The sequence below is a fragment of the Anolis carolinensis genome, chromosome 4 (assembly GCF_035594765.1).
Source record: "Anolis carolinensis isolate JA03-04 chromosome 4, rAnoCar3.1.pri, whole genome shotgun sequence".
In the NCBI taxonomy this organism is placed as follows: domain Eukaryota; kingdom Metazoa; phylum Chordata; class Lepidosauria; order Squamata; family Dactyloidae; genus Anolis; species Anolis carolinensis.
The window spans coordinates 209456556-209480779 of NC_085844.1; the positions used below are offsets into that span (position 1 = coordinate 209456556).

Here is a 24224-nt window from a genome sequence, read left to right on the forward strand (position 1 = left end):
GGACACCCAGACTTCCCTCCACTTGTTCTGCAAACTGGTTTAAAGTTCCGCATAGCAAGCCCCCACATACTAAGTTATCTTCATGACTGAAAACATAAAAGATTGAATCTGTTTTAATGCATTTCATGGGCAGGAGGAAGCAACTGGCAAAACCACCTCTGAGTATTCCTTGCCTAAGAAAACCCTATGAAATGCATGGGGTTGTCATACATTGACAGGCAACTTGAAGGACATGAGTTTCACTCTGACTACAGTTCCCTTTAAATTCTGATAATTTTGTGGCATAAGAATACAACATATGAAGCCCTTGGTGGTGCAGCAGGCTAAACTGCTAAGCTGCTGAACTTGCTGTCCAAAAGGTCGGCAGTTTGAATCCAGGAAGTGGGGTGAGCTTCTGTTGTTGGCCCCAGCTTCTGCCAAACTAGCAGTTTGAAATTATGCAAATGTGAGATCAGTAGGTATCGTTCTAACAGGGAGGTAACGGTGCTCCATACAGTTATGCCAGCCACATGACCTAGGAGGCATCTACAAACAACACTGGCTCTTTGGCTTAGAAATTGAGATGAGCACCACCCCTCAGAGTCCGACATGACTAGACTTAACTTCAGGTGAAAACCTTTACCTTTAGCTAAGAACACGACTTGGGCAGTTAATGCAAGCATTATTAAATGACTTGTCTTGGCTCTAGCCTCTAAGTATACCTAGAACAAAGAAATAGATAAGATGATGGCAGAATTATTGGGATAATCCACAATAATATTTTGTTTCTGGTTGTGAGGGGAATCTGCCTCACTTTCTTCTACTGTGTGGATTGCAGTTTTGCTCAGATTTAAGAAAATAGCCGGGGGGAGGGAGGCAGAGGGTTGGCAAGTATTAGCAAAACTGCTAGTCAAATATCACAGTGCTTTGGTCTTACAAATCTTAGCTACACTGCACCACTGCCATTTTAATCCTTACGGTGTGTTATGGCTGGTAACAGAGATATCCCTCCTAGGCATAGAGCTCAATTGGATGGTTGCTTTTGGTCGACAACTGGTTATCTGGATTCATTTCATTGTGGCTTCAGGCTGGCATCTGGCACAGAAAGAGTTTTGGTTCCTCTCTAATGGATAACAGTTGCTAGGCAAAGACATGGGAGTCATAAGATTAATTTGTCTTAATCTCTCAACAGCTTTTGACATCATCTTGAGTAGAAGTTTTAAAAGGGGGGACTAGGGACACTATTCTTCATTGGTTCTTTTCCTACCTCGATTACTTTTTTTTTTTTGAAGGTACATCTTGGATAAAGCTGACCTGTCCCACAGGATTTGTAGCTTACTGCAAATCCTCCATTCACCTCTGCATTGAACTACTAATTGAATCCATAAAAGAATGAAGATGAATGCCACAATAGCGAGTGGCACAGTGATTCATCTCTATCACTGCCTTTCTCCACATTCCAGTGGAAGTGTGGAGGTGTTGAACTATGACCTGATTTAGGAATGGAAAGGAAGATTAAGTCTCACTGCAGTATTATTGTTGTGTTATTTATTTATATACTTTACTTACTTACTTACAAGTGTAGGATTGGGTTTGCACTTTTAGTATATTCCTAGATCTGGGATTGTCATTAGAGAGCCAAGTTGCATGTAGTACATCCCACCTGCTTAAGTTGGTATAGACATTTCTGGTCCCTTCTAGAGAAAGACAGCTTGGTTGTGCTAATCTGTGCTTTGATAAGATCCCAAAGGTAGATTTTAAAGGAAAAGAGCACATAAGTCAGCCAGAAAATACTGTTTGGAAAATAGTCCAGTTGCTAGATTGCTGACCTGAAGTGGGACCAAGCATACAGAAAACCTTAACAATTTTGAAATAGCTAGATGGATTTTAATGTAACCGATTTAAATTTGTTTATTTTAACCTTTAAATATCTTGGGGTCTAGGAAATTAAGGAACATGTCCTTCCACGTGAACCTGCCCAATGATTAGGATTGTTGTCACAGACTTTTCTCTGGATTCCCCTTTGGTTAGAAATGCTACTTACAGGAACAGGGGACTGGGAACTGGGACAGGGCATTTGTGCACTGTTGGCTCATGAGTGAAGATAAGGTGGATCTCAACCTGCCATTCTGGGATAATTCCCTTCCTTAGACCATAGTACACCCAATCTTTCTGGTTCATCATAAATTTGAGTTCTGGTGTTCTGAGTGACACAACCCTTCCTCAAAACTTATGGCACAGAATATGTGGGAGCCTACTTCTGGGAACCACCTTCTTGGAGTGATAATTGGTAGGTACCATTCAGTAGTTTGGTGAATTCCTTGCAGGTCTGATTTATTATTTTATAAGAACTATCTAATATGCCAAGCCCTAACCTTTCACAGAGTTTCAGAACCTGGGATAGCTCCTTTAATATTGGAACAGATGCACCACCCCAATGAAATGGGAACCACTGGCCAGTATTATCTTACAGTAATGATCATATTGTGTCTTCTATTCAAGGTGACATTTTCAAAAGTGTTAGTTGCAGCTACGAAGTGAGAACCAAGTTATTCTGAAAATTCATTATGAGGCACATATTCTAATGTAAGTAAGATTATGTGCAACAGAATTGTCTCCCCTTTGCTTTGACTTCAATGTTCTTCTGCCCACCTTTCCTCTGTTTTCCCTGTATGAAATATTAAATTGTGTGGTTCTCAAGGCAGGACCTGTGCTTTTGTACATTTTAAAGCACTGAGCACAGTAAATAGACACCATCTAAATGATGATCTGACCTTGGGCCTCATGTACATTACAGCAGAGACTTGTGTTTGTTCCGATGTATATGGTTAAGTTAAAAGGCCAAGGACTTATGCAGGGAAACATATCCCAGGCTCATCCATTTAAAACAGCACTCATCCACCAAGAAACAGACGCTGTGTATTCAGCCTGCACAAAATCTTAAATCATCAGCAGAGGCCCTGTCCCAGAAGGTAATAGGGCCTCTATAGCATCTCCCCAACCATGGAATTCTTTCCCACGGGAGGTCAGGCTGGCTGTATCCCTTTAAAGTTTCCAGTAGGCAGGTTTCTATTTTGGTTGGTTATTGGACTGTGTGTATGCTCTGAATTGTGTGTATGCTCTGGCTGTTTTTAAAAACCATTTTATAGTATTTTAAGCTGTTTGTCAGACTATTCAGTACTGATGAGATCATAAGTTGGACTTATGATCTTGTAACAGCTGGGAGATTGTGACTGAATGTGGACTCTAAAACATACTGTTTCATTTTGGCGGCACCACAGCCAAAAGGGTTCTGGGAAATGATATATGCCTGCTCTTCTGAACATGGCATAAGCGGTTGTAGCAGGACCCAAGAGGTTTCTTCAATGGCCTGGTCTTAACTCTTTTGGGATGCTACAGACACAATTTCCCGGTGCCTGAATCTGCAGGAGTTTGGAAATCCTTTGCTGAGGCATTGCCCGGCTGAAACAGTTGTTTTTGTGTTAGGAGTGGGGATAACATCAAGTGTAACTATGATGATAGTGGTTTATCATTTTAGTTATATCTTATGGTGCAGAATAATAGCTGGTGGTTTAAAAATTACTTTAGAGCTATTTTTAAAGAGAAACTTCATGTGTTTTAGTCAGTTTTTAATTCTCTATTTAATGTTAGTTTTTGTTCTCAATTTAATGTTAGTTCTAGTCCCCTCCAGGGTGAGAAGGGCCGGGTAAAAGTATAGTAAATAAAATAAATAAAATTTATTTAATGCTTTAAAACATTATGCAATGTTTAATTTGTTTGTATATCTCTAGTTAATGTATCCCCAAATGCTGTACATCACTTGGGGCCCTTGTGGGTTGAAAGGTGATGAATAAATGCCTCAGATAAATAAACAAAAAAAAATTAAGACAGGTGATTTAATTTTTTTCTTACTGGTATTCGCTGTCTCTTTCTAATCAAGTCTATATCAATGGCTTTTGTCTATTTTTTGGGCTCCTTGTTTCAATAAAGTTGTTATGTACAGTGCCACTTTATTATGAATATATTGGCTATTTTGTAAGTAATAACTGATTTGGAATAATGGGATTTGGAATAATGATGAAGAAATGGACTGCTAGTTAGATTGTTTCTTAGGGATTTTGTGGGTGTTGGACTGTCTCTGTTTCAAGAATATCCTAACTAAATAGTGTGGCAATGGCTATATTGTTTAAGAGGGCTTTGGGGCTATGGCTGAATTGACACCTGTCAAAAGCTGTGGACATGTCACCATGGGTAGAAATGCCCTTTTGCATTAATGTGACTTCAGGTGGGGGAAATGTATATCATTCAAGAGTTTTAATTAAAATGGTTGAGAGTGTCATTAACCAGGCAGGATATTGCACACTGGAGCAGGGATAGAGTCCTCCTGAGGATTAATGTCTTCTGTTGTTGGGTGTTTTTTTTTTTTTTTTTGCCCTGTTCAGCTGCTTTTTGTTGTCTCCTTTCCTTGCTTTATTTCTTCAGTTTACGTTTGGCAGATATGATTCCTGATACATTTTCCCCTAATGGTCTTCATTGTTTTAAATAATGGTTTGTGTTTATAACTGTTGTTGCTTTGCAGGTTCTGTGACTCAGAAGGCAGAGCATGAATATTTTAACATTTAATAAACAGATTCTACATTGTAAGAGACAAGGCAGAAATCTATATGCACATGTAATCTTCAAAAAGTAAGATAAAAGAACATTGACATGGTTTTTCATATGGACTGGAAGAAAGATATTTATATCTGTAAACTGAGAAGTTTGTTATTGTGAAGTAGGCATTAAAAACACCCAAGCTTTCTACTGGTCCCAATTTGTGTTTGATTTCAAGGGAAATGCCTAAAACCCCAAAGATTTTACCAAAAACAGTTATAATAACACTGAGCTATAATGTTGCTTTGGAATTAATCCTTTTAGCTGACAAGCATCTAAACAAATGTATTAATCTTAAGGCTGCTTCTGTTGGGACTGGAGCAATCTGGCAGAATTCGCATCATCCAAATCACCAGGGACATGAAATCATCCTGCTCAGTATTATCTTCTGAGGAAAGAAAAACACCCAACAAGAAGCATGTCATACTTTTGCAAGGACATGGATGTAAGAACTATGGACATGCCCTCTCTATCACTGCCTTCTCTCTTGCACTGACTTTTAAAGTCTGAACAAATTGAAATATTTGCTAGAACTAGAGTAGTATTTAATTTCTTCACTACAATAGAAGACCACTATAATTTTCATTTGTTGTTGATTTTAAGTCAGCTTTGATTTATTTTATAGCCACTCTGTGGATGAGAGACCTCCAAAAGCCCTAGTCATCAACAGCTCTGTTTGTTCATAGGCAAAATCGGGACTGTGGCTCTCAACACTGTTAGTGGTAGTATGGTATTTTCTTCTTCCTACTTCTTTTTGCTTTACTGGGTTTTATCAATTTGTCCAGTAGGTGATAGGACATATGTAAAGTACAACAGCCTTATTTTATTCATTTTTTTTCCTAGTGGGAGTTCAGATCTGATTTTCTCCATCACTGACTGTGTATGAGAGGGAGAGAGAGTAAGAATCATACACCTGCCCAAGCCAAGAGGTTTCAAAAAAGTCATTTTATTAGACTGATGCTCCTGCAGCATGTGGCACATACAGAGAAAATTAAGACACAAGGTGTAGTAGGAGCTAGAACAAATTGGTCTCTCACTGAACAAAATTTCCCTGCAAAGTTATATACACAAGTCTGGAAAGTTTATAGATCAGTGAGCCAGAACATTAACACAGAGTGTGGCTAATGGGCAAGGTTGGATTTCAGGGAGGGTTCCCCCTCCTCATTTAATTTGTTGGATTCAATTCTCTCCTAACCCGGTTGACTAGAAATGTACAATGACAGTGTAAGAACGTTTCTGACTTCACAGAAGTGTTCTCACTTATTATTATTACTTTCCAGGTAATAATCATTTCAAGGTAAAAGAAATTTTTTCCCGAATATCACTCAAAAGATATAAAAGCTTGTTATGCATGAAGTGGAAAGCATAGTAGAACCTATAAGCAAAAGATATTGGCTGCCATCTATCTCATAGTTAAGGACCATAGAAAAAAATGACTTAAAGCTAATTGCTTGACCAGCTAGAGAATAAACATTGAATTGGTTGCTGAATAGCAAGACAACATTTAGGTAAATTCTGTTGCTGCAGTTGCTGGTTAAAACCAGCAGCCAGGCTGTCTGGAGGATCCAGTGCTGCAGGCGTATTTCAGATTTCTCCTCTGCACTTCCTATAACTGCTCCGACACTGGTTTGGCACTAGACCCTAGTTTGGCACTGACTGAGTTCCATTCAACTCAGAGCAGTTGTAGGAAGCGCAGCAGTTAAATACCGTGGTAGATCCACTGGTGATTACCCCCTGCTAGCAATTGGATTTAGATGAATGAGCACAAGAATGGAGGAACTGTAAACATAATTATGTTCATCAGCACAGTCTAGTTTGGGAGGGATTCTGGAAATGAAAGTTTTAAAAAACATTTTTCCAAACGCTGTATGGGATATTGTTGCCTCTGGCAACTTTTTTCTTTTGAAGAACTGGACCTAGGATTGCGATCTCATTAAATGTGTTTAGCTTCCTTAGATGTTGATGTTTAAAATTCAGTATTATTAACACCAGGATGAACAATGGTGCGTAATGAAAGTCCTATGAGCTAGCATTTTTATTTGGGATCACTTGTATTGGTATATTGGCATTGAATGTTTGCTACTGTGTTTTATTTTGTTTTAAGCCACCCTGAGTCCCTCCAGGGAGATAGGGCGGGCAATAAATAAAGCATTATTATTATTATTATTATTATTATTCTGTTTTTGTTTGTTTTTTTAAAAAACTTGATTCTATGTATTGAATTACAAGGCAACATCTGCACTAGATACTTCTATGCTCCTTCAACTTCACCACTGCCTATCTTAGCTATTTGCCAAAAGTTGGTGCTAACCAATCTACATATATTACTTAGGGAAATGGTGTAGATAGAAGAGCTTGGAAAGCATCCCTTTTTTTGGACAATAGCTCCCAGAATGGCTCGCACAGCCATTAACCATGCTAACTTACAGATCCTAGAAGTTGATGTTCAAAAAGTAACCTTTCCAAGCTTTGGATAGGATCTACATCAACACTTCTGTTCTCTTTCAATGATTACCAAGAGAGTCATAGAAACATATGTTATAGAAGTTGCCATGACACTGGAGGTAAAGTATGTACCAGGCCTGAGCAGAAATAGATTTAATATAATCTGACTTTTAGGAACTGCATTGAAAAAAGCAATTGCTAAAATTCACAACATGAGATTCTTGCAGTCATGCTGATTGGCTGTGGAGGGAACATGTAGCAGTGCTTGCCCTCCTGAGAAAATAAACATAATTGTTTAAAAAGGTGATCTAGAAAGAGTAGTTCAGACAGACAAACAAACCTAACACTTTAAGTTCCCAGAGATAGCTATGTCAGTCTTGTATAATCCATGGGATGTTACATGTGGATACTGCACTATAAGAAACTAATTCAGTACAGGGGAAGGAGAAGAGCAGCAAACGCCCCAAAGCAACTGCACTGTTAGCTATGCAAGCCAGAATGGCAATAGAATGGGAGTCCCTGCAGTATTGTATCATGCAGTTGTTAGCACCCTCAAGACCAGGCCAAGAAGAATGCCATGTGACAGCCTTGTGATCTGACAAACAAAGGTATTTGAACTGGTCATAAATAATTATTTTTAGAACTCTACTTCATCATACCATATATACTCATGTATGTCGACCTCATGTATAAGTCAAGAGCAGGTTTGGGGACCATCATTATGGATGTTATTTGGCATGACCCATCGAGGGGAAAGCATCAATGTTGCCTCAGGGGCCTGGCCTCCTCTGGAAGCCGCTGCCATTTCCCTACCCAGCCATTCAAAAAGGGAAGGAATGGCATCATGGCAGGGTGAGGAGAGGAACAGACTATGCTCTAACCTTTTGCTATTTCACTCAGCGAAGTGGATGGCTCCTTTTTTTTAATATGAGTTAAGGTAAGTCAACAGAGAATTTTTGAGTTGATTTCTAAAAATAAAATTTATGTAAACATGAGTATATACAGTAGTATTTTCAGTTTTTGCAAATTTATTTTTTACCTTTTTAAGTTTATAGGGAAAGTTGAATGTGCCAGATATTACAGATCTGACTTGATTGAGTCAAATTATTTCAGTTTATTTTTCTGGCAGCAGATAGACCAAAGAAAAAATAGGCTCTGTTAAAAATCCTTGTTCACAAAATAGTGCAGGAGAGCACAACAATTTTGCAAATTCATCCATTTTCAGAATTTTCAAGAAAAACAGGAATATGGGCAGGAATCAAGAGGTTTTGGAAGGGAGGGACTGATGTTTAAATCACAAAGCTGTGACCAGTTCTTGAACAGCAGCAGGACTGGGCAGGACCCAAAGCAACAGAGCTCATGCAAAAGGTTCTCAAGAGAACATAAATACAGAAAAATTGTTAATTTTTTCCCTGAGGAATTAGCAACTCTTTAAAAAACACCATAGGGCAGGCTGGGATGCACATTTCACAGACTCCATGAACATCACATTATGAAGAAGAAAACTTGTAATGTGTCACTGTGTACAATAACAAAGGGTCTTCACATGACACAAGGAGTCTTACCTAAGCCTTCTCATGTTTTCAAGCTCACTCTCTACCTTAAACCAACATAATGTCAATACTTCTCTACTATTCATCCTTTTTCACACATGAACAAATAGCTATTTTACATGTTATTTTACAGGCCAGAATTCCAGCCTATGTCTCATTTGTCAAACTCTTCCCCTCCAGGCAGCTATGTCCAAAAAGTAAAAACCACAGAGAACATCACCTTGAGAGACATAAATAACTAAGACAAATATGACCACAAAACAATTCTGCTGCCTTTTGTCACTCTTCTCAGTCTCTGGTGTCTGGTTCTTCAGCTATTCAGCAACAGGTTGCTTTAGAATTCAGGACACATGGTAAAATACCAACCCCAAATGAGAGGAATTGGCTGAGTCCCATTGTATTCATCTTCTGATGTGTCATGGCGTTGGAGGTGGTTTGGGAGAGGGGCAGGAACCTTGGCTGTCAAAGCTGGCTGCTCTGCCATGCCACTGAGGAAACAGGAAAGGCAGCAGGTTATTGAATGAAGTCTTAAGTGCACAAACCATATTAGTGCATAAAACTGTACTAGTGTTCAGAATGAGAACCTCCAGTGTGTTCAGGCACAAGATGGATTTTTTTTTTGCACAAATGGGTGTCCCACCCGTTTCAATGGGAGAGGAAGTAATGCTATTTATGCATCTCTTCCCATATGTGCACTTACAGTTTTTGCCAACATGTGTGTAGGAGCTTTCCCCCCCAAATGTGCTGAATTCAGACTTTCTCCATCCTTAGAGAAGATTCATTATTCATGACAAACTTAAGCTGCATTACTTTACATTGCTATACTCAAAACATTTTTTAAAAAGAATAAGAATGAACCAGATATTAGGGGCAGGCCTTCTATGATTTTTATTTTCAATTTACATATTCATGAAAAATCAATAAAACAGATCTATATACATGCATATATACATGAACCAAAACAACACTACCTAACATTTATTCAATATTCATATTTGTTATACCTTCCCACCCCTCCAATTTTGGTGATTTTCCATCCCTTGGTTTGGAGACATTCATATATAATTCCATTCTTACTTCCTATTACATTCTTTTTCTATTTTTCATTCTAGCCTATAGTTATTTATAAATTCCCTACACAGATTCTAACAGATTAAATTATGAAGTCATCTATAAAAACTTTCCCCTTTCTTTTTTATATAAGTTTAGAAATCATCTTGCTAAAGTTTTTTTGTGTTTTTTCTTTGTTCATCATTGCTAATTTGTCCATTCCACTATTTTAAAAACTTTAACAATCAATTATTCTATTGTTGGGAGGTCAGCCTTCTTCCAAAACAGTGCATATAATATCCTTACTGCTATTATCATGTAATGCAATACTTTATAGTTTAATGATTTTGTTAGTTTATTTGACATTCCCAGTAAAAATAATTGAGGCTCCAATTGCATCTTTGATTGAAAAATTTCTTGCAATTTTTTTGTACCTTGTTCCAGAATTCTCTTGCTTTTTTACAGGACCACCACACGTGGAAGAAAGTTCCTTCTTGTTCTTTACATTTCCAGCACTTTTCTTCCTTTATACATTTTAGCTAGTTTTTCTGGGGTCAGGTATATTCCTTAATGACACTTCAAATGCCAAGATGAATAACAGGGGCAATGGGCATCTTTGCTCTTTTGAATTTTACATTCTTTAGAAAATTCTCCATTCACTAAAATGTTGGAGTTTTGTGTTTTGTAAATTGCTCTAATTCATTTTATTATATTACAGTAGAATCTCACTTATCCAAGCCTCGCTTATCCAAGCTTCTGGATAATCCAAGCCATTTTTGTAGTCAATGTTTTCAATATATCGTGATATTTTGGTGCTAAATTCGTAAATACAGTAAGTACAAAATAACATTACTGCATATTGAACTACTTTTTCTGTCAAATTTGTTGTATAACATGATGTTTTGGTGCTTAATTTGTAAAATCATAATCTAATTTGATGTTTAATAGGGTTTTCCTTAATCCCTCCTCATTATCCAAGATATTTGCTTATCCAAGCTTCTGCCAGCCCGTTTGGGCTTGGATAAGTGAGACTCTACTGTAGTTCCAAATTCCATTTTTTGAGAGTTGTAAGAACTCCCAATTTCAGTTATCAAATGCTTTTTCTGCATCTCTGACCATCAGTGCTGCTCTTCTTTCATTGTTTATCTAGGTCAGTGGTTCTCAGCCTATAGGTCCCCAGATGTTTTGGCGTTCAACTCCCAGAAATCCTAACAGCTAGTAAACTGGCTGGGATTTTTGGGAGTTGTAAGCCAGAACACCTGGGGACCCATAGGTTGAGAATCACTAATCTAGGTATTCAATTGTGTCCAAGTGTGATGTCCCATGGACCCCCGGGCTGTGAACCTGACTCCATTGTGGACAATAGCAATGAGGAAACAGGTTTAGTGCCAATTCAGCAAGACTCTGCCCCGTTCCAGATGTTCCCTATTGACAATTCCAGTTCAGTGCTCATTAAAAAGGACCTTGGAATGGAGTCTTCTCTTCCCAGCTCTCCCCCCTTTGATCGAAGAATGTTTGTGCAAACAGACAGGCAGGGGAGAGCGGGACAAAGACGAAGTGCGAGATTAGCCGCAAGGGAATCTCTTGATTAACCATTTTCCCCTGAGAACTCTCGGGGACGATCGCATCTGGTGGAGATGTTTGTTTTAGCTCTTTTCCCTTGGGAAAAGAGTAGTTGGACACCTGCTCTGTGCAGAGATTTGAAGTTCCTTAAAAGTTCTGTGCGCTGGGTAGTCAGCGCGGAGTCAACGAGTCAGTTCGAAGGATTAGCTTCGTTTCCAGCCAAGTGTGGACTGCGTTTAAGTCCGCTACCTTCCAGTCTTGTTGTGCCTTGCCTTGCCGTGTTCCTTGTATTGTTTCGCTGTGATTCCAGCCTTATATCATCGTGTCAAGTATCCAGTCTTGTCTTCAATTCCTTGCCTTGGACTTACTTTGAACTCTAGTAAAATCTTGGATGTTTTTCCCACTCAAACTGCTTGGAAGTTTGAGTATGTTTCAGTTTTGGATTATAACTTCGAACTCTAATATTATACACTGGACAAAATATTTCTGGACTATATTTGACCTTCCCTGAAAGGTCTATTGATGAACTATATTATCTGCTTATTTTTGTTCTAATTTACTAATTCCTTAATAAAGATATTAGACTGTTATTGGCCTCAGTGTATTGGTTTCCAGTGCTCTCGCAGCCAGGGGCGTGACACCAAGACCACTCTCAGATTTCCCTGAATATGTCTTTTAGGAATAAAGTCTGCCTGATCTTCTTGTATAAATTTATCTAGAAAATTTTAGTCTTTCTGCTAAAACTGTTGTGAATGTTTTATAATCATTATTTAATAAAGATGTTGGTCTATAGTTGCTTGGCTCCGAGTTGAATAACTCCTGCATGGATTAGTTCATTTTCAAATTTCTTGTAATAAATCACTGACAATCCACCTGGTCCCGAGGATTTACTTAATTTTGATATTGCTACTGCTTTAGTAATAGAAAATATTTCACATGTTTTTGGGATGTACCTGAGGTAGCTGAGACAATAGGTCCCAAAGCTTACTATGGTGTCCCATTCACTAAGACTTCAAATATGATTAATGTGATCTGGCATGTAGATTTGTGTAGCATAACAGACAGATAACCCTTTTAAAGTGTGGTATAGATTGCTGCGAGAGGAAGGGTTTATGGCACTGAACCCCCACAAAGTCAATGCCAAGTGATGCAGAAATATTTCAATAACTAACCAACTGTGGGTACCTCTGTTTTGAATGCCTCCCTTTGGATGATTAAAAAGTTTTAGCATTAGCATGATCAATATAGCTATTTATTTCTATCCGAAATGTCTGATTAGATTGGAGAGAGAACAATTGTTTTTTCAGCTGTCTATGGTATCTCCGAATTATTGCATATATTGAACTTTTAATGTTGAGTTCCACAGTAATATAAGCATCCTAATGAAAGATTAGTGTTCCTAGAGTGTTTGTATGCAAATACCTAATATGTCTGTATCTCAGCACTGTGAGAATAAATCATTATTATGCTACTTTGCTGAATCTGAAAAATGAAAACAGTGAGTGTGAATATAAAGTAGAGTGGAAACTGCCTAGCCTACTTTTTATGTTGAGGTCTTCATTACCGCTGCTGAAATCTGTTGGGGGCCATATTCCATTAGTGAATGGAGTCACAGCCAAAAGCAGATAGATTTGCAAACCCAATTCTTTCTTTTCTTCAGTACAGAAGGAAAAGGGATATAAATTCAGGCCTTCTCTTTTTCCAGTTTGTGCAAAAACTCCCACCATCAGCTCTGCAGTAAGGGAACATATTGTGTGTGTATGTGCCTCCATGTTGCCTGTTGACCTATGGCAACCCCATAAATTTCATAGGAGTTTCTTATACATGAAGTATTCATTGGTGGTTTTGGCAGTTACTTCCTCTGCAATACAGCCTATAGCTCCCTGATGTTCATCATCATTTTCCCATCCAAGTACTAATCAAGGCTGACCCTGCTTAGCTTCTCAGATCAGACAGGATCTTGTACCTTTAAAGTATTTAGGCATATAATTAATACCCAAAGAATGGTCAGTGAGGAATGGTTTAACAAGTTGCAGCACTGTAAGATTCTAGAGATAGGAATTAAGAGGCCGTAAAGTCTGCATTGGTCCACAAGTAAGACATTTCCAGCCCTAGCTGAAGCATTTAGCAGGCAAATATATTTACTGAGAACATGGGAGAACATCTCAGTGGGTTCTCTATCCATTTCACAGTCAAGTAAAAATTTTTTTATATTTTGACAGAATATCAGTTGTTAGCTGGTGGTTGAAGACGACATTTTAAAATATTTATTAATGTTTGTTGTTTATTCGTTCAGTTGCTTTCGACTTTTCATGATCTCATGGACCAGCCCACACCAGAGCTCCCTGTCAGCCGTTGCCACCCCCAGTTCCTTCAAGGTCAAGCCAGTCACTTCAAGGATATCATCCATCCATTTTGCCCTTGGTCGGCCCCTCTTCCATTTTCCCCAGCATCATTCTCTTCTCCAAGCTTTCTTGTCTTCTCATTATGTGGCCAAAGTACTTCATCTTTGCCTCTAATAAATATCCTTCCCTCCAGTTAGCAGTCCAGCATTATTTCTTGGAGTATGGATTGAATTATTAATGTAGAGATATTAAAACATTTTTGTTATGTTCCTTCAAGTTGTTTTTTACTCACTACAACTCTAAGGTGAACTTATCGCAGGATTTTCTGGGCAGGTTTTCTTCAGAGGATGTTTGCCTTTCCTTTCTGAGGCTGAAAAAGTGTGATTTCACAGTTGGTTTCCATAGACAGCAGTGCAACACTCAAAGCACCACACCACAGTGGTCTTCACACAATATTTCTACCCTGCCCTATATCAAAAAGATCTCATGGTGGCTTACAGATAGCATTAAAACAAAAGGTAAAGCCATTGAAAACAATACAACTAATTAGATTAAACTAAAAGCACATTAAAATGAATCACAAGTTAAACCAGATTTCAAAGATTTTTTAAAAAGTTTTAAAACTATGTACATATTTGAGATGCATTAGTCTTGCTCAAAGACCTTAATAAGCCACCAAGTTCCACAACTGCCTGAGAAGGCTCTCTTCTATGCTCCTGCACAGGATATTGAACTCACTGGTGGAGCCCCCTCATAGCAGATCTCAGTCCTTGGGAAAACACATAGAAGAAGGAGCATTTCCTCAAATATAGGTGTGCTGTGGTTAATTGTCTCCATTATTTTTAATGTTTTGAAATTGCATTAGATTGATTCTTAAAATATTTATTTATTGAATTGTTTCTTTTTTACTTTTGCACTAGATATCAATTTAGTGTAATATTGTTTTAATTTTTTCTGTAAGGACTTTGTCACACAGGGGACTCCAGAACTGAGTCGTTTCACTAGCCTCCGTGGTGAAACAGAAGGGATGAGTATCACAGTGACGCTTCCCCTATCACACAGGGGAAGCATCACTAAAGTGGTACAGATCCATGCTGGCTCCATTGGAGCCAGCACAACACGGGAAGGCTCCCATATTTGGAGGAAAGCTTCCTAAGATGCTTCCCCTCCATTTGTGAGTGTGGCCTCCTGTATAAGTCCAGCGACATTGTGTGATGAGCACCATGCACATCTATCTTTGGACTGGTGAGGAAATGTCCTAGGATACTAAAAATCACCCTGTGATAAAGTCATAAGATGCCTTGGGTTTCACATTGAGAGATGGGCAGGATATATATTAAATAAATAAATAAATAAATAAATGGATAACTATTTAACATGAGCAATCAGAAGGGCAATTTCATTAGCACATTGCTGAAACCACATCTGGATAAGTATCATCTCCGCCCCCCCCCCCACTCACATTTAATGTTTTTGCTAGAAACAAGAATTTAGAAACATTTGTCTCTAGACATATAATCGAAGAAGCCATAAGCAAAAGAAACAGTATAAGAAGCTTTATGTCAATGTACAAAAGAAGAGAACACAATCAGAAAGAAACATAAACTGAATTCACCTGAGGGCTATGTCCCAGTTCCAGCACACAGTATTCTGCCCCTGTTTGATCCCGTTAAGGTCACATGCACGTGTTCCCATCCAAATTGGTCTTTGAAACCCACACTGTTGCCACACTTGGAAGTCACATTGTTACAAAAGGGCATTTGTACTATGATCATGTCTTCAGTGTATTGGATTATTTTCAGTTACACAACCACAGCGGTAGTGTTTTTCCTTCTTCTTGGCATAATTACAGATATACAGTACATCTCTCTGCATAGTCATATGAATGAATACTTCTCTTGTTCTCCTTTCATTCTAACTGCCTACTTGCACTCCCACTGGCTGTTTTGTATATGGCTCAGTTGCTTGATTCCTTCACACTCCTGTCCTATCCTATCCTATCCTATCCTTTCCTTTCCTTTCCTATCATTCCTTTCCTTTCTTTTCCTTTGGGTATTTGAATATACATACCTGCACCCAAGATTTCTTTACTAGTACTCTGTATTAAGTTCCCAATGAGTTCCCAATAGCTTTCCTTTTCTTTCCTCTCTGAAACTCTCCATCCTGCATGTGTGTATAAATGTGCTCATGTCTGTTGGGAAGAATATAAGAACTTCTCATTCTATTTTGGTCACAGTATTTAAAATTCTTCCCACATGATCTTTCCTCAAGATTAATAGGATTGGAAAAGAAACCCTACAGAATGGAACAGCTAGTTTGAAAATCTGTCGGCCCTATCTAATCCAGCAAAAATTAGAGCCCAATCCACCCCATATTTCTTTGAATCTATTTCCAGCTGGGTCCATAGGAATTTATTCTCCAATTTATTCTGCATCCTCTTATTTAGGAGTAAGTCCCACTGATTCCATTCTGATTTGCAGCATAGTACACACATGTTAAAAAAAATTTCTTAGAAACTGTACAGTAAAAAAAACTTTAAAACAAATAAATAATTGCATCTAAAAGAAATACTTCCACTTCAAAGTCAGAGGAACGTTGTGTGTTCAACTAGAAATGGGCTCAAGGTAAGGATGAATTAATTTGCAGGTGTGGATTCAACTTCAAGTACAGAAAGTTATTTGAGACTCCCACCTGGAAGCACATGGGGGAGAGGAAGTGTTGCTAAAATATATATTTTAAAAGAAGTGAGAGAAGTAACCAAATAAATGTCAAGAGGGAAGGAACTAAGGACCCTTCCATGCACCATATATTCCAGGATTTGATTCCAGGTTTTCTGCTTTAAACTGGATTATATGAGTCCAGACTGCCAAATAATCCGAGATAAACAGAAAACCTGGGACCAGATTCTGGGATATAGGGTCTGTTTGGAAGGGCTCATAGTTAAAGGCAACAGATCAGACAGGAAGAGGATAAAATGGGAGTTTTAAAAAGTGAGCTAGGACTAGGAGAACAAAGGACAATAGAATAGAAGATCGGAGAATAAAATCAATGCATAAAAAAGATAAGGCAGTTCAGGTTCATATACAGAATCTATCAACAAAATGGTCAGCAAACCATGGAAGAAAGCGATAAAGAAATCGAATAGGATGTAGAATGGAGAACTGAATTAAATGTTGTTGAAAACAAGCAACAAGTGAAAGATGATTGAGTAGATTGCTCAGCAAAAGATTGGTTAGCAACAAAATGGGCACTTGAACAGGATGAAAAGTTATTTATATTGAAGAGTACAGTAAGAATGAGATTTGTGCTGATGAAATCTCTTCATCTCTTTTAATTAAAACTGCCATTCACAGGTTTGGAAGGATTCAGAAAAGAAAGGTCAAGAGTACAGCTGCAAGGGAAATTGTAAATAATTTCAGTAGATGTCAGAACTCAGGTTTTGACTCTGAATGTTGGATTCTGAGATCTGACAAAAACTGAGCTTAAAAGAAAAAGAAAACTTTTGACTGCTCTTTGTTAGTATATGCCATTTATAATGAGCTTTCAAATATTTCCAGACTTTTAACAAATGTGTTCACCATATTCTAAATTAACCTCTTTGTCTCCCATACCAAAAGTAGTAGTAACCTGTCAAATGTTAAATACCATTACATGCCTGCTGTGCTATAAAATATATAATATTGAGATCCCCCCCCCCCCCCTGGAATCAGATACTGAGTTTGAATATATAAAGAAGAAGGTTTGGGGGAGAATTTGAGGGAATGGGATTTGTTTAAGCTTTATTAAAAAAGTCAAATAAGGCCAAAAAAAATAAGAAAAAGGGGGAGCAATTGTTCCTTTGACTCCACCATTTTCATTTTAGATATAAGAAGAAAATTCCTGTTTTGCTTTTAAACTATGTTTTACTATGCTATTGTTACTATTTTATTGTTTTATCATGTCACTGTGTATAATTGTGTTTTTACCTTGTTGCATTTTTTACCTGCTGATGATGTATGTTATGTATGTATTTTATTTTGTTCTGTTGTAATTACAGTACCTGGGCTTGGACCCATGTTAGCCTCCCCGAGTCCCTTCAGGAAGATGGAGGTGGGGTACAAAAATAGAGTTATTATTATTATTGATATATTATCCCAATGAATGAGAGCTGGAACACAATTCGTATTTTCAGTGAAATTGAAGAGCTTCTTCTTTTATGCTTTTTGAGAATTATTTGAGGAGGAGATAATGGACAAACACTGTTAATCAATAGCTTTCTCTTTATAGCATCTTTATTTCCAATCGCTGACTGGAGATAACAAAGGAAGCTTATAGGTGGGGTAGGGACCACTGTGGGATTCCCCATCCCTGGTTAAATAATCCTGTGGTTTCTTAACAATTCAGTTATTTATTATCACATGCCTAAACCCAGCCAGTGGGTTAATTTTAGAGTTTTTGTTGAGAGTCTAAAGCTAGGACTACAAGGGGGAAATTTCTCAATGTGATGAAGTCAGAGTGCCGGAATTCCCTCCTTTTAGGACACTTCTGACTCTTTTCAACCACAGAGGGCTGTGCATGGCAGCCAGAAGTAGTTTAACTCACGTGATGAGCTTCAGTGCCTCTCCGTGCTTGAAAAGAGGCTGAAGTGTCCTACGACTGGGAAATTTCTCAATGTGATAAGATGATTAATGATTTTTTAGCACAGCTCTGAAATCCTAGAAAGGCGTTACTGTCTCATATATCCATAGCAGAGTTCAGAAAAGCTAATTTTTGGACTGCAACCCCCCTCTCCCCCCAAAAAAGATGGCTATGCTAGCTGGGGAATTCTAAAAGCTTCAAAATATAACTTTTTAAGCAGAGCTGTCTGAGGACCTCTGGGAGCTGTTGGCTTCAGATTAACCTTCCAAGTTCTAACAATTGTAATCTGTATCCCTACAGTGTTGAGGATACGCAGTACTAGGATATGTAGTGGGAGGGGAGAGGAGAAACAATATTGTAATAAGCAATAGAGTGGTGTATTGGTCTCTGGATGTAACTGGCATTCATTAACCAGATAGTGCATTGTTTTAAACAAATAAATGCCATGGCCCCAAAGACTGAACAGGCCTTATTAAATTTTAGACATGTTTTATGGCATTGAGATGATAATAATGTGAATCTGCAATGCCAGACATGGTTAAATTCACCCTTCACAAATCTCTGTTGAGCCCTTTTCCCATTAGTATTTGAAAGAAAACAGAAAGCAGCTTTAACAAATATTGGTTTTTAAAAATAAAAATAACCCTTACCTGATACCTTGGAATATTTGGATTGAAATAACAACTCAGAACAATGAGATATTATTTTAACTGCTCAGTTTAACTGCTCAGTCCAGATGCTGGATTTTGATGTTGATGAAAAATAGATAAAGGGACCATTCCTGCTAACTGCAGGGATCCTATGACCCTTCACTATTGTCTATGTTGGGTTGGGCTAATGAATGTTATAGTCCAAAAATAACAGGAGCACATATATCCTGCACCCCCAATGTTGGGGATAATCATGATTATTACAAAAAGATCTCTTTAGGTGCACATATACCAGGTGGATGCAAACTGTGGCCCTCCAGATGTTTTGGACTTCAACTCCCAGAAATCCCAGCCAGGTTACCAGCTGTTAGGAATTGTGGACGTTGAAGTCCAAAACACCTGGAGGGCTGAAGTTTGCCCATTCCTGATTTATACTGTATGTTTAATGCAGTTTGACACCACTTAAATTGCCATGGCTCAATGCTATGGAATCCTGGCTGCTGTAGTTTGATGAGGCACCATCACTCTTTGGCAGGGAAAGCTAAAGACCTTGTAAAACCACAGCTTCCACAATGGCATAGTATTGAGCCATGACAGTTAAAGTGATGTCAAACTGCATTAGTTTTGCGGTGTAAGTGCACTCTTTGATTGCTTCAAGAATAAATCAAAAGACGGGTTTTGAAGAGTCAGATATGCAGTCCCTGCAGTCCAGACACACCTGCAACTTCACATTGATCAGATCACTGGTGCAGCCAATGCTAGTTTACAGAGAGATTTATGGTAATACAAGTAGGGGAGAAAAAATGGAGAAGGTGCAGTGGTTGGTCATAGATGACAAGGATGGAAAAACATGGCGAGACAGCCAAGGGAGAAGGAAAGGTGAGAGGCGAGGCAGATGGGTATGGAAGGGGCATAGTTCACCATTCCTGGCTCTGTGCCACCATATATGAATTTCTCATTATCCTAATAGACCAGCTATATCTTCTGTTATTGGAAGATATTTTCCCATTAATTCCATGTGAACAGAAATACTCCATTATGTTATATCTTTAAGTAGCAAATCCAATTGACAGTCCAGAGCTCTTATGAGCAAACTGAAGAGTACAGCAGGCTTTAACACCAGTTGTCTTGCATATGCACATATAAGTATCCAGATGTTCAGTAATGCTATGCATATCAGTTAAATGTGCAGTTTATTTTTGGTAAGACTGCAGCAGTTGTTTTTAGAACAACATAATGATGCATGCTGAACTTATGGGAATGTTCTTTGTCTTTGTTCATCTTGCTTATTGTCTACAAATTCTTAATTGGTCCTCATCAGGATGCCACCCTCAACATCTGTAACATCTGGTTCAAATTCTCTCCCATAACCTCAAAGAATCTGCATGTTCTGCAGCACTTGGTTTAGAGGTTTGGGATTTTCATTTATTCATTTATTCATGAATACGTCCCCCCATCCTGCATGTTGCTAAGAGTTTGCCTTAGAAAAAGTAGATCAAAGGAGGACATTTTGTACTTGGACCTAAAGGTGAAGGTTTGTGATGGTAATTAGCACCTGTGAAAATGCCAATTTAAATGAGGCTGAGTAAGGCTTTAATCCTGACTAGGCTTTATGGAGGTTGCTACTCTTCCCCAGATGGCCTCCTGCTAATGCAGTCCCAAATTTTGGCACCATCCCATCCTTTTTTTGTGGTTCAGATAGTCTAAATCGATTCTACTTTGTGTCTTTATAATAACAGCTGCAACCTGGATAGAAATTAAACTACTTGGATTAAATCCAGTTCTGTTCATCTGTTCAAGCAAGGGCTTTGTTTGTATCTGGGTTTAGTTTGATTTTGGTTCTAGCAGAAGTGGTTTCAGAAAATCTCCCTTTCTCACTGCAATTCTCACATCTATCAAAATCTACTCAACAGGTTTGGTTGTTTCTTTGGAAAAAGAAAGATGTGGTAGGGGGAATTTCAACTACTTCTTCCAATTTTATGGATGTCTGCTGGATCATACAACCTCATGTGAATGGTAGAACAGCAGGACTGAATACAACTCTTGTGGAAATAGATTCCTTATGATGTGTGTGTGTGTGTGAGGGGGCATTTAAAGTTGTATGATTAACTTTTTCTTTACTGAATGATGATTGCACATTAATATTGCCAGCCATGTGCATCTTTCTTGCTGACCAATAATTGTTGGAAGTCTATCAACAGTCCTGTCTGTACTAACTTGGTAGTAAGTCCCAATGAACTCAGGGGACCTGGAAAAAAAATCAAACCAGACAGATTTGTCATGATGTGATGGGAAGCCCCATTACATCATCGGAATTGTTTGTTTATAACTCTTTATGGTAAACAACAGTAAACCACGTATTTCTTGAAGGTTTCATGTAAGGGCATTTAAAAATGTATGTATACAATATTTTATGAATACATATTTTTAAACTGTTAGATAACCTTTTGTTCTCTAGATGTGACTCAAGTCCCCAAAGCATTAGCCAGCATGCTCAATGATAAGAAATGAAGAAAGTTGTAGTCCTAAACATCTGGAGGATTGAAGATTCCCCTATCCTGCATTTCAAACATAGTGCATGCATTAAATGGCATTAATAATAGATCTGCATTAGTAGTTCATCATAGATTGCTCTTTTTTAAAAAACAAAAATGAATATTGAAAGGCACACAACAACCAGCATCCTATCCATCATAATTGTCCCTCACTCTTATCATTGCATAAAGTGCGGGCTGGGTGAGCCATACAATCTGCACTACAAGAGTTTTCATGAATTTTTATGGGACATCTTTGCTAAAAGCAATAATATAGGAAGTCATCAGATTAACATATGACAGAGAAAGAAGAGGGAGGGGAGGGGAAGAATGCAGTTCAAAGTGCTGAAAAATGCAGTTCAAAGTGAAGCACAGCTTATTGAAAGATAGTTTTATTGATACAGCTCTACTTGAGTCTCTAACAGGTTAGCTGAAGAAAAGAAGCCTGGGGATAGGATGTGGTTCACATTCACGTTGCATCAATAAAGCACATGGTCTCTGCTGAAAGCAGGATAGAATGCTACTGTTTATGCTTTTCATAATCCTTGCACTCAGTGAACCATAGACTACATTGTTTGGGCTCCATTATCTAATGGAAACATCATATCGGTTGATTGTGTACATTCAGTTTAGATTCCTTTGTGCTTGGCTAGTTGCTGTCCAGGATCTTTTCTTGATCATTGATCTTTTCAATCTTCTGGTAGGGATGGATTCCAATATGAAATTTCAGGGATTTACTATTATGTCTGTTTGCTACATTAAAAACAATGTTTCACAACAAAAATATTGCACAACAAAAGTGCTGTGCATGACTAAAACTAAATGTTGCATAACTATTTTTATGCAACATTGTTTATTTTGTGTAAACTTGTGTCATGCAATAATTCCTCTTTTTTAAAAAACCCACAGAAAACAGTTTGCAATTTCTACAGAAAGGTGTTGGGTTGAAATTGGTTCATAAATATGTATTTCAAATCATGTCACCACCCCAAAGAGGAGTCCAAAGTGTTTCTTTTTAAGAATTATTTAAAATACTTGATAGATCAATAAAAAATTCTGTACTGTTTTGGCTCCATTAAACAGCACACAAGCATTTTGATTCTATGTTCGAGCACATGGATTTATACATCTTAAAAGAGAGGCATTTTAAAATATAGTATAGATATATAAGATGTGCGAATTAGCAGAAATGGACTAGCTCATAATGTTGATTAAGGAGACAATTTCAAGAAAACCTGGAACTTATTTATTACTTTCCTTTCACAAAGATTGTGTCAAACCTCTATGATGGGTTTTTGGAATTATAGAGTGTCACCTAATGGGGATTGGATGTATTAATAGTTTTTCTTCTATTATTTGAGTAGAAAAATGACAAAATAAAACCACCAGGCAGAGAGTGTAAAGCCCTTAGATTAGGCACTGTAGATTTATGTGTAGTGAATGTTTAATGTGTGTGTGAGTGACAGAGAGAGAGGGGGGGGGCTTCTAGGGAATGTAGTAGTGTGTTTTTTATAATAAGAAAATGTATATTTACTGCTCTTGTATTTGTATTTTGTATTATGATTTATGTTCTTGCTTTTTTGTCTGTTTGTAGGTTTGATGTTAGCTTTTCTGAATAAAAATTATCAAAAATATATAGTATTGATTTTTCTTTGTGCTGATATGTTTTTCTTTGACATTCAGTAAGCCTTAGGAAGTACAAATGCTTGGTTTGAGGCTTTCCACTTCATGCTTTGTAGTTATTTCTGCCTTGTGGCCAACACGTATTTGAAAACTATGAGTGTTTTGGATTTTAGATTAATCTGCTTCTGTTTCTGCATAGCTCTGTTATTTTAGCTCGTTCTGCAGATTCTTTGCTGCAATTCTAGTTTCAAAGACCATGGGTTCCGCAGTCTGGCACTAGGCATTGTCTGCTGAACATGAATGAAGGCTCCAAGTAAGAACTAGAGAAACCTGACCAAAGTATCTCTAAACAAGCATCCAAAACAGATGTGCAGCGCATGTTACTGTATAACCAGCTCTTTTACAAATTCAAAAGAAAGAAGTAGCCATTTGAAAAACATTTCAAAAGAAAAAAGTAGCAATTTGAAATTTCAGTCTATTAAGCTGGCTATTGAGCATGTATGTAAATAAAAATTTGAACAAATAGTTTACTTACATCCTTATAGGATTTCTTTTCCTCCACTAGTGGGTGCCAATGTGCAATCGGTTTGCGTGGGTAAGCCAGCATTTCATTCCAGTGGTCTCGACCTAGCCCTTCAGCACTGTTTGCTACACGACAAACTCCAATAATCTCATTATGGCCAACTCTGAAAGTAATAATAACATGGGAAACAAGTTTAAGACACATTTCTAGCTCCTTTGCAACCTGAACCATTTAAATCTTTTCCTCCTGTTTCTTCCACCTCTTCTTCCATCCCTCTTCCAGTTGTCTCAGTTTGATGGGATCCTAATTAATCCCCTGCTGTTCCATCATTTCAACCAATTTAAAATGTTCCAGTTTCTTTATACTCCTCCCACTTTCCCTGTTAATCCTCAATTTACTTCTATTGGTACAAACTGAGTTCAAAGTACAAAAGTAATTTGCACTCAACAGGAAAAATGGGGCCCCTGGTGGCACAGTATGTTAAAGCGCTGAGCTGCTGAACTTGCAGACCAAAAGGTCCCAGGTTCAAATCCTGGGAGCAGAATAAGCGCCCGCTGTTAGCCCCAGCTCCTGCCAACGTAGCAGTTCGAAAACGTGCAAATGTGAGTAGATCAATAGGTACCGCTCCGGCGGGAAGGTAACGGCGCTCCATGCAGTCATGCCGGCCACATGACCTTGGAGATGTCTAT

The 24224-nt window shown here is 38.0% G+C and overlaps 1 protein-coding gene across 3 annotated transcripts in view; it reads right to left on the reverse strand.

The window, feature by feature from the left end:
* Nucleotides 1–5558: 5558 nt before the first annotated feature.
* syt6 (synaptotagmin 6) overlaps nt 5559–24224 on the reverse strand; it is a 189642-nt gene continuing 170976 nt past the window's right edge. For all 3 annotated transcript variants that reach the window (XM_062978667.1, XM_062978669.1, XM_062978668.1), the window contains exons 6-7: nt 23548–23698; nt 5559–9118 (exon numbers count right to left, since the gene is read on the reverse strand). In XM_062978667.1, coding sequence (XP_062834737.1) covers nt 9047–9118; nt 23548–23698 — 223 coding nt within the window. In that variant the 3' untranslated portion in view covers nt 5559–9046. The remainder of the gene's footprint in view (nt 9119–23547; nt 23699–24224) is intronic.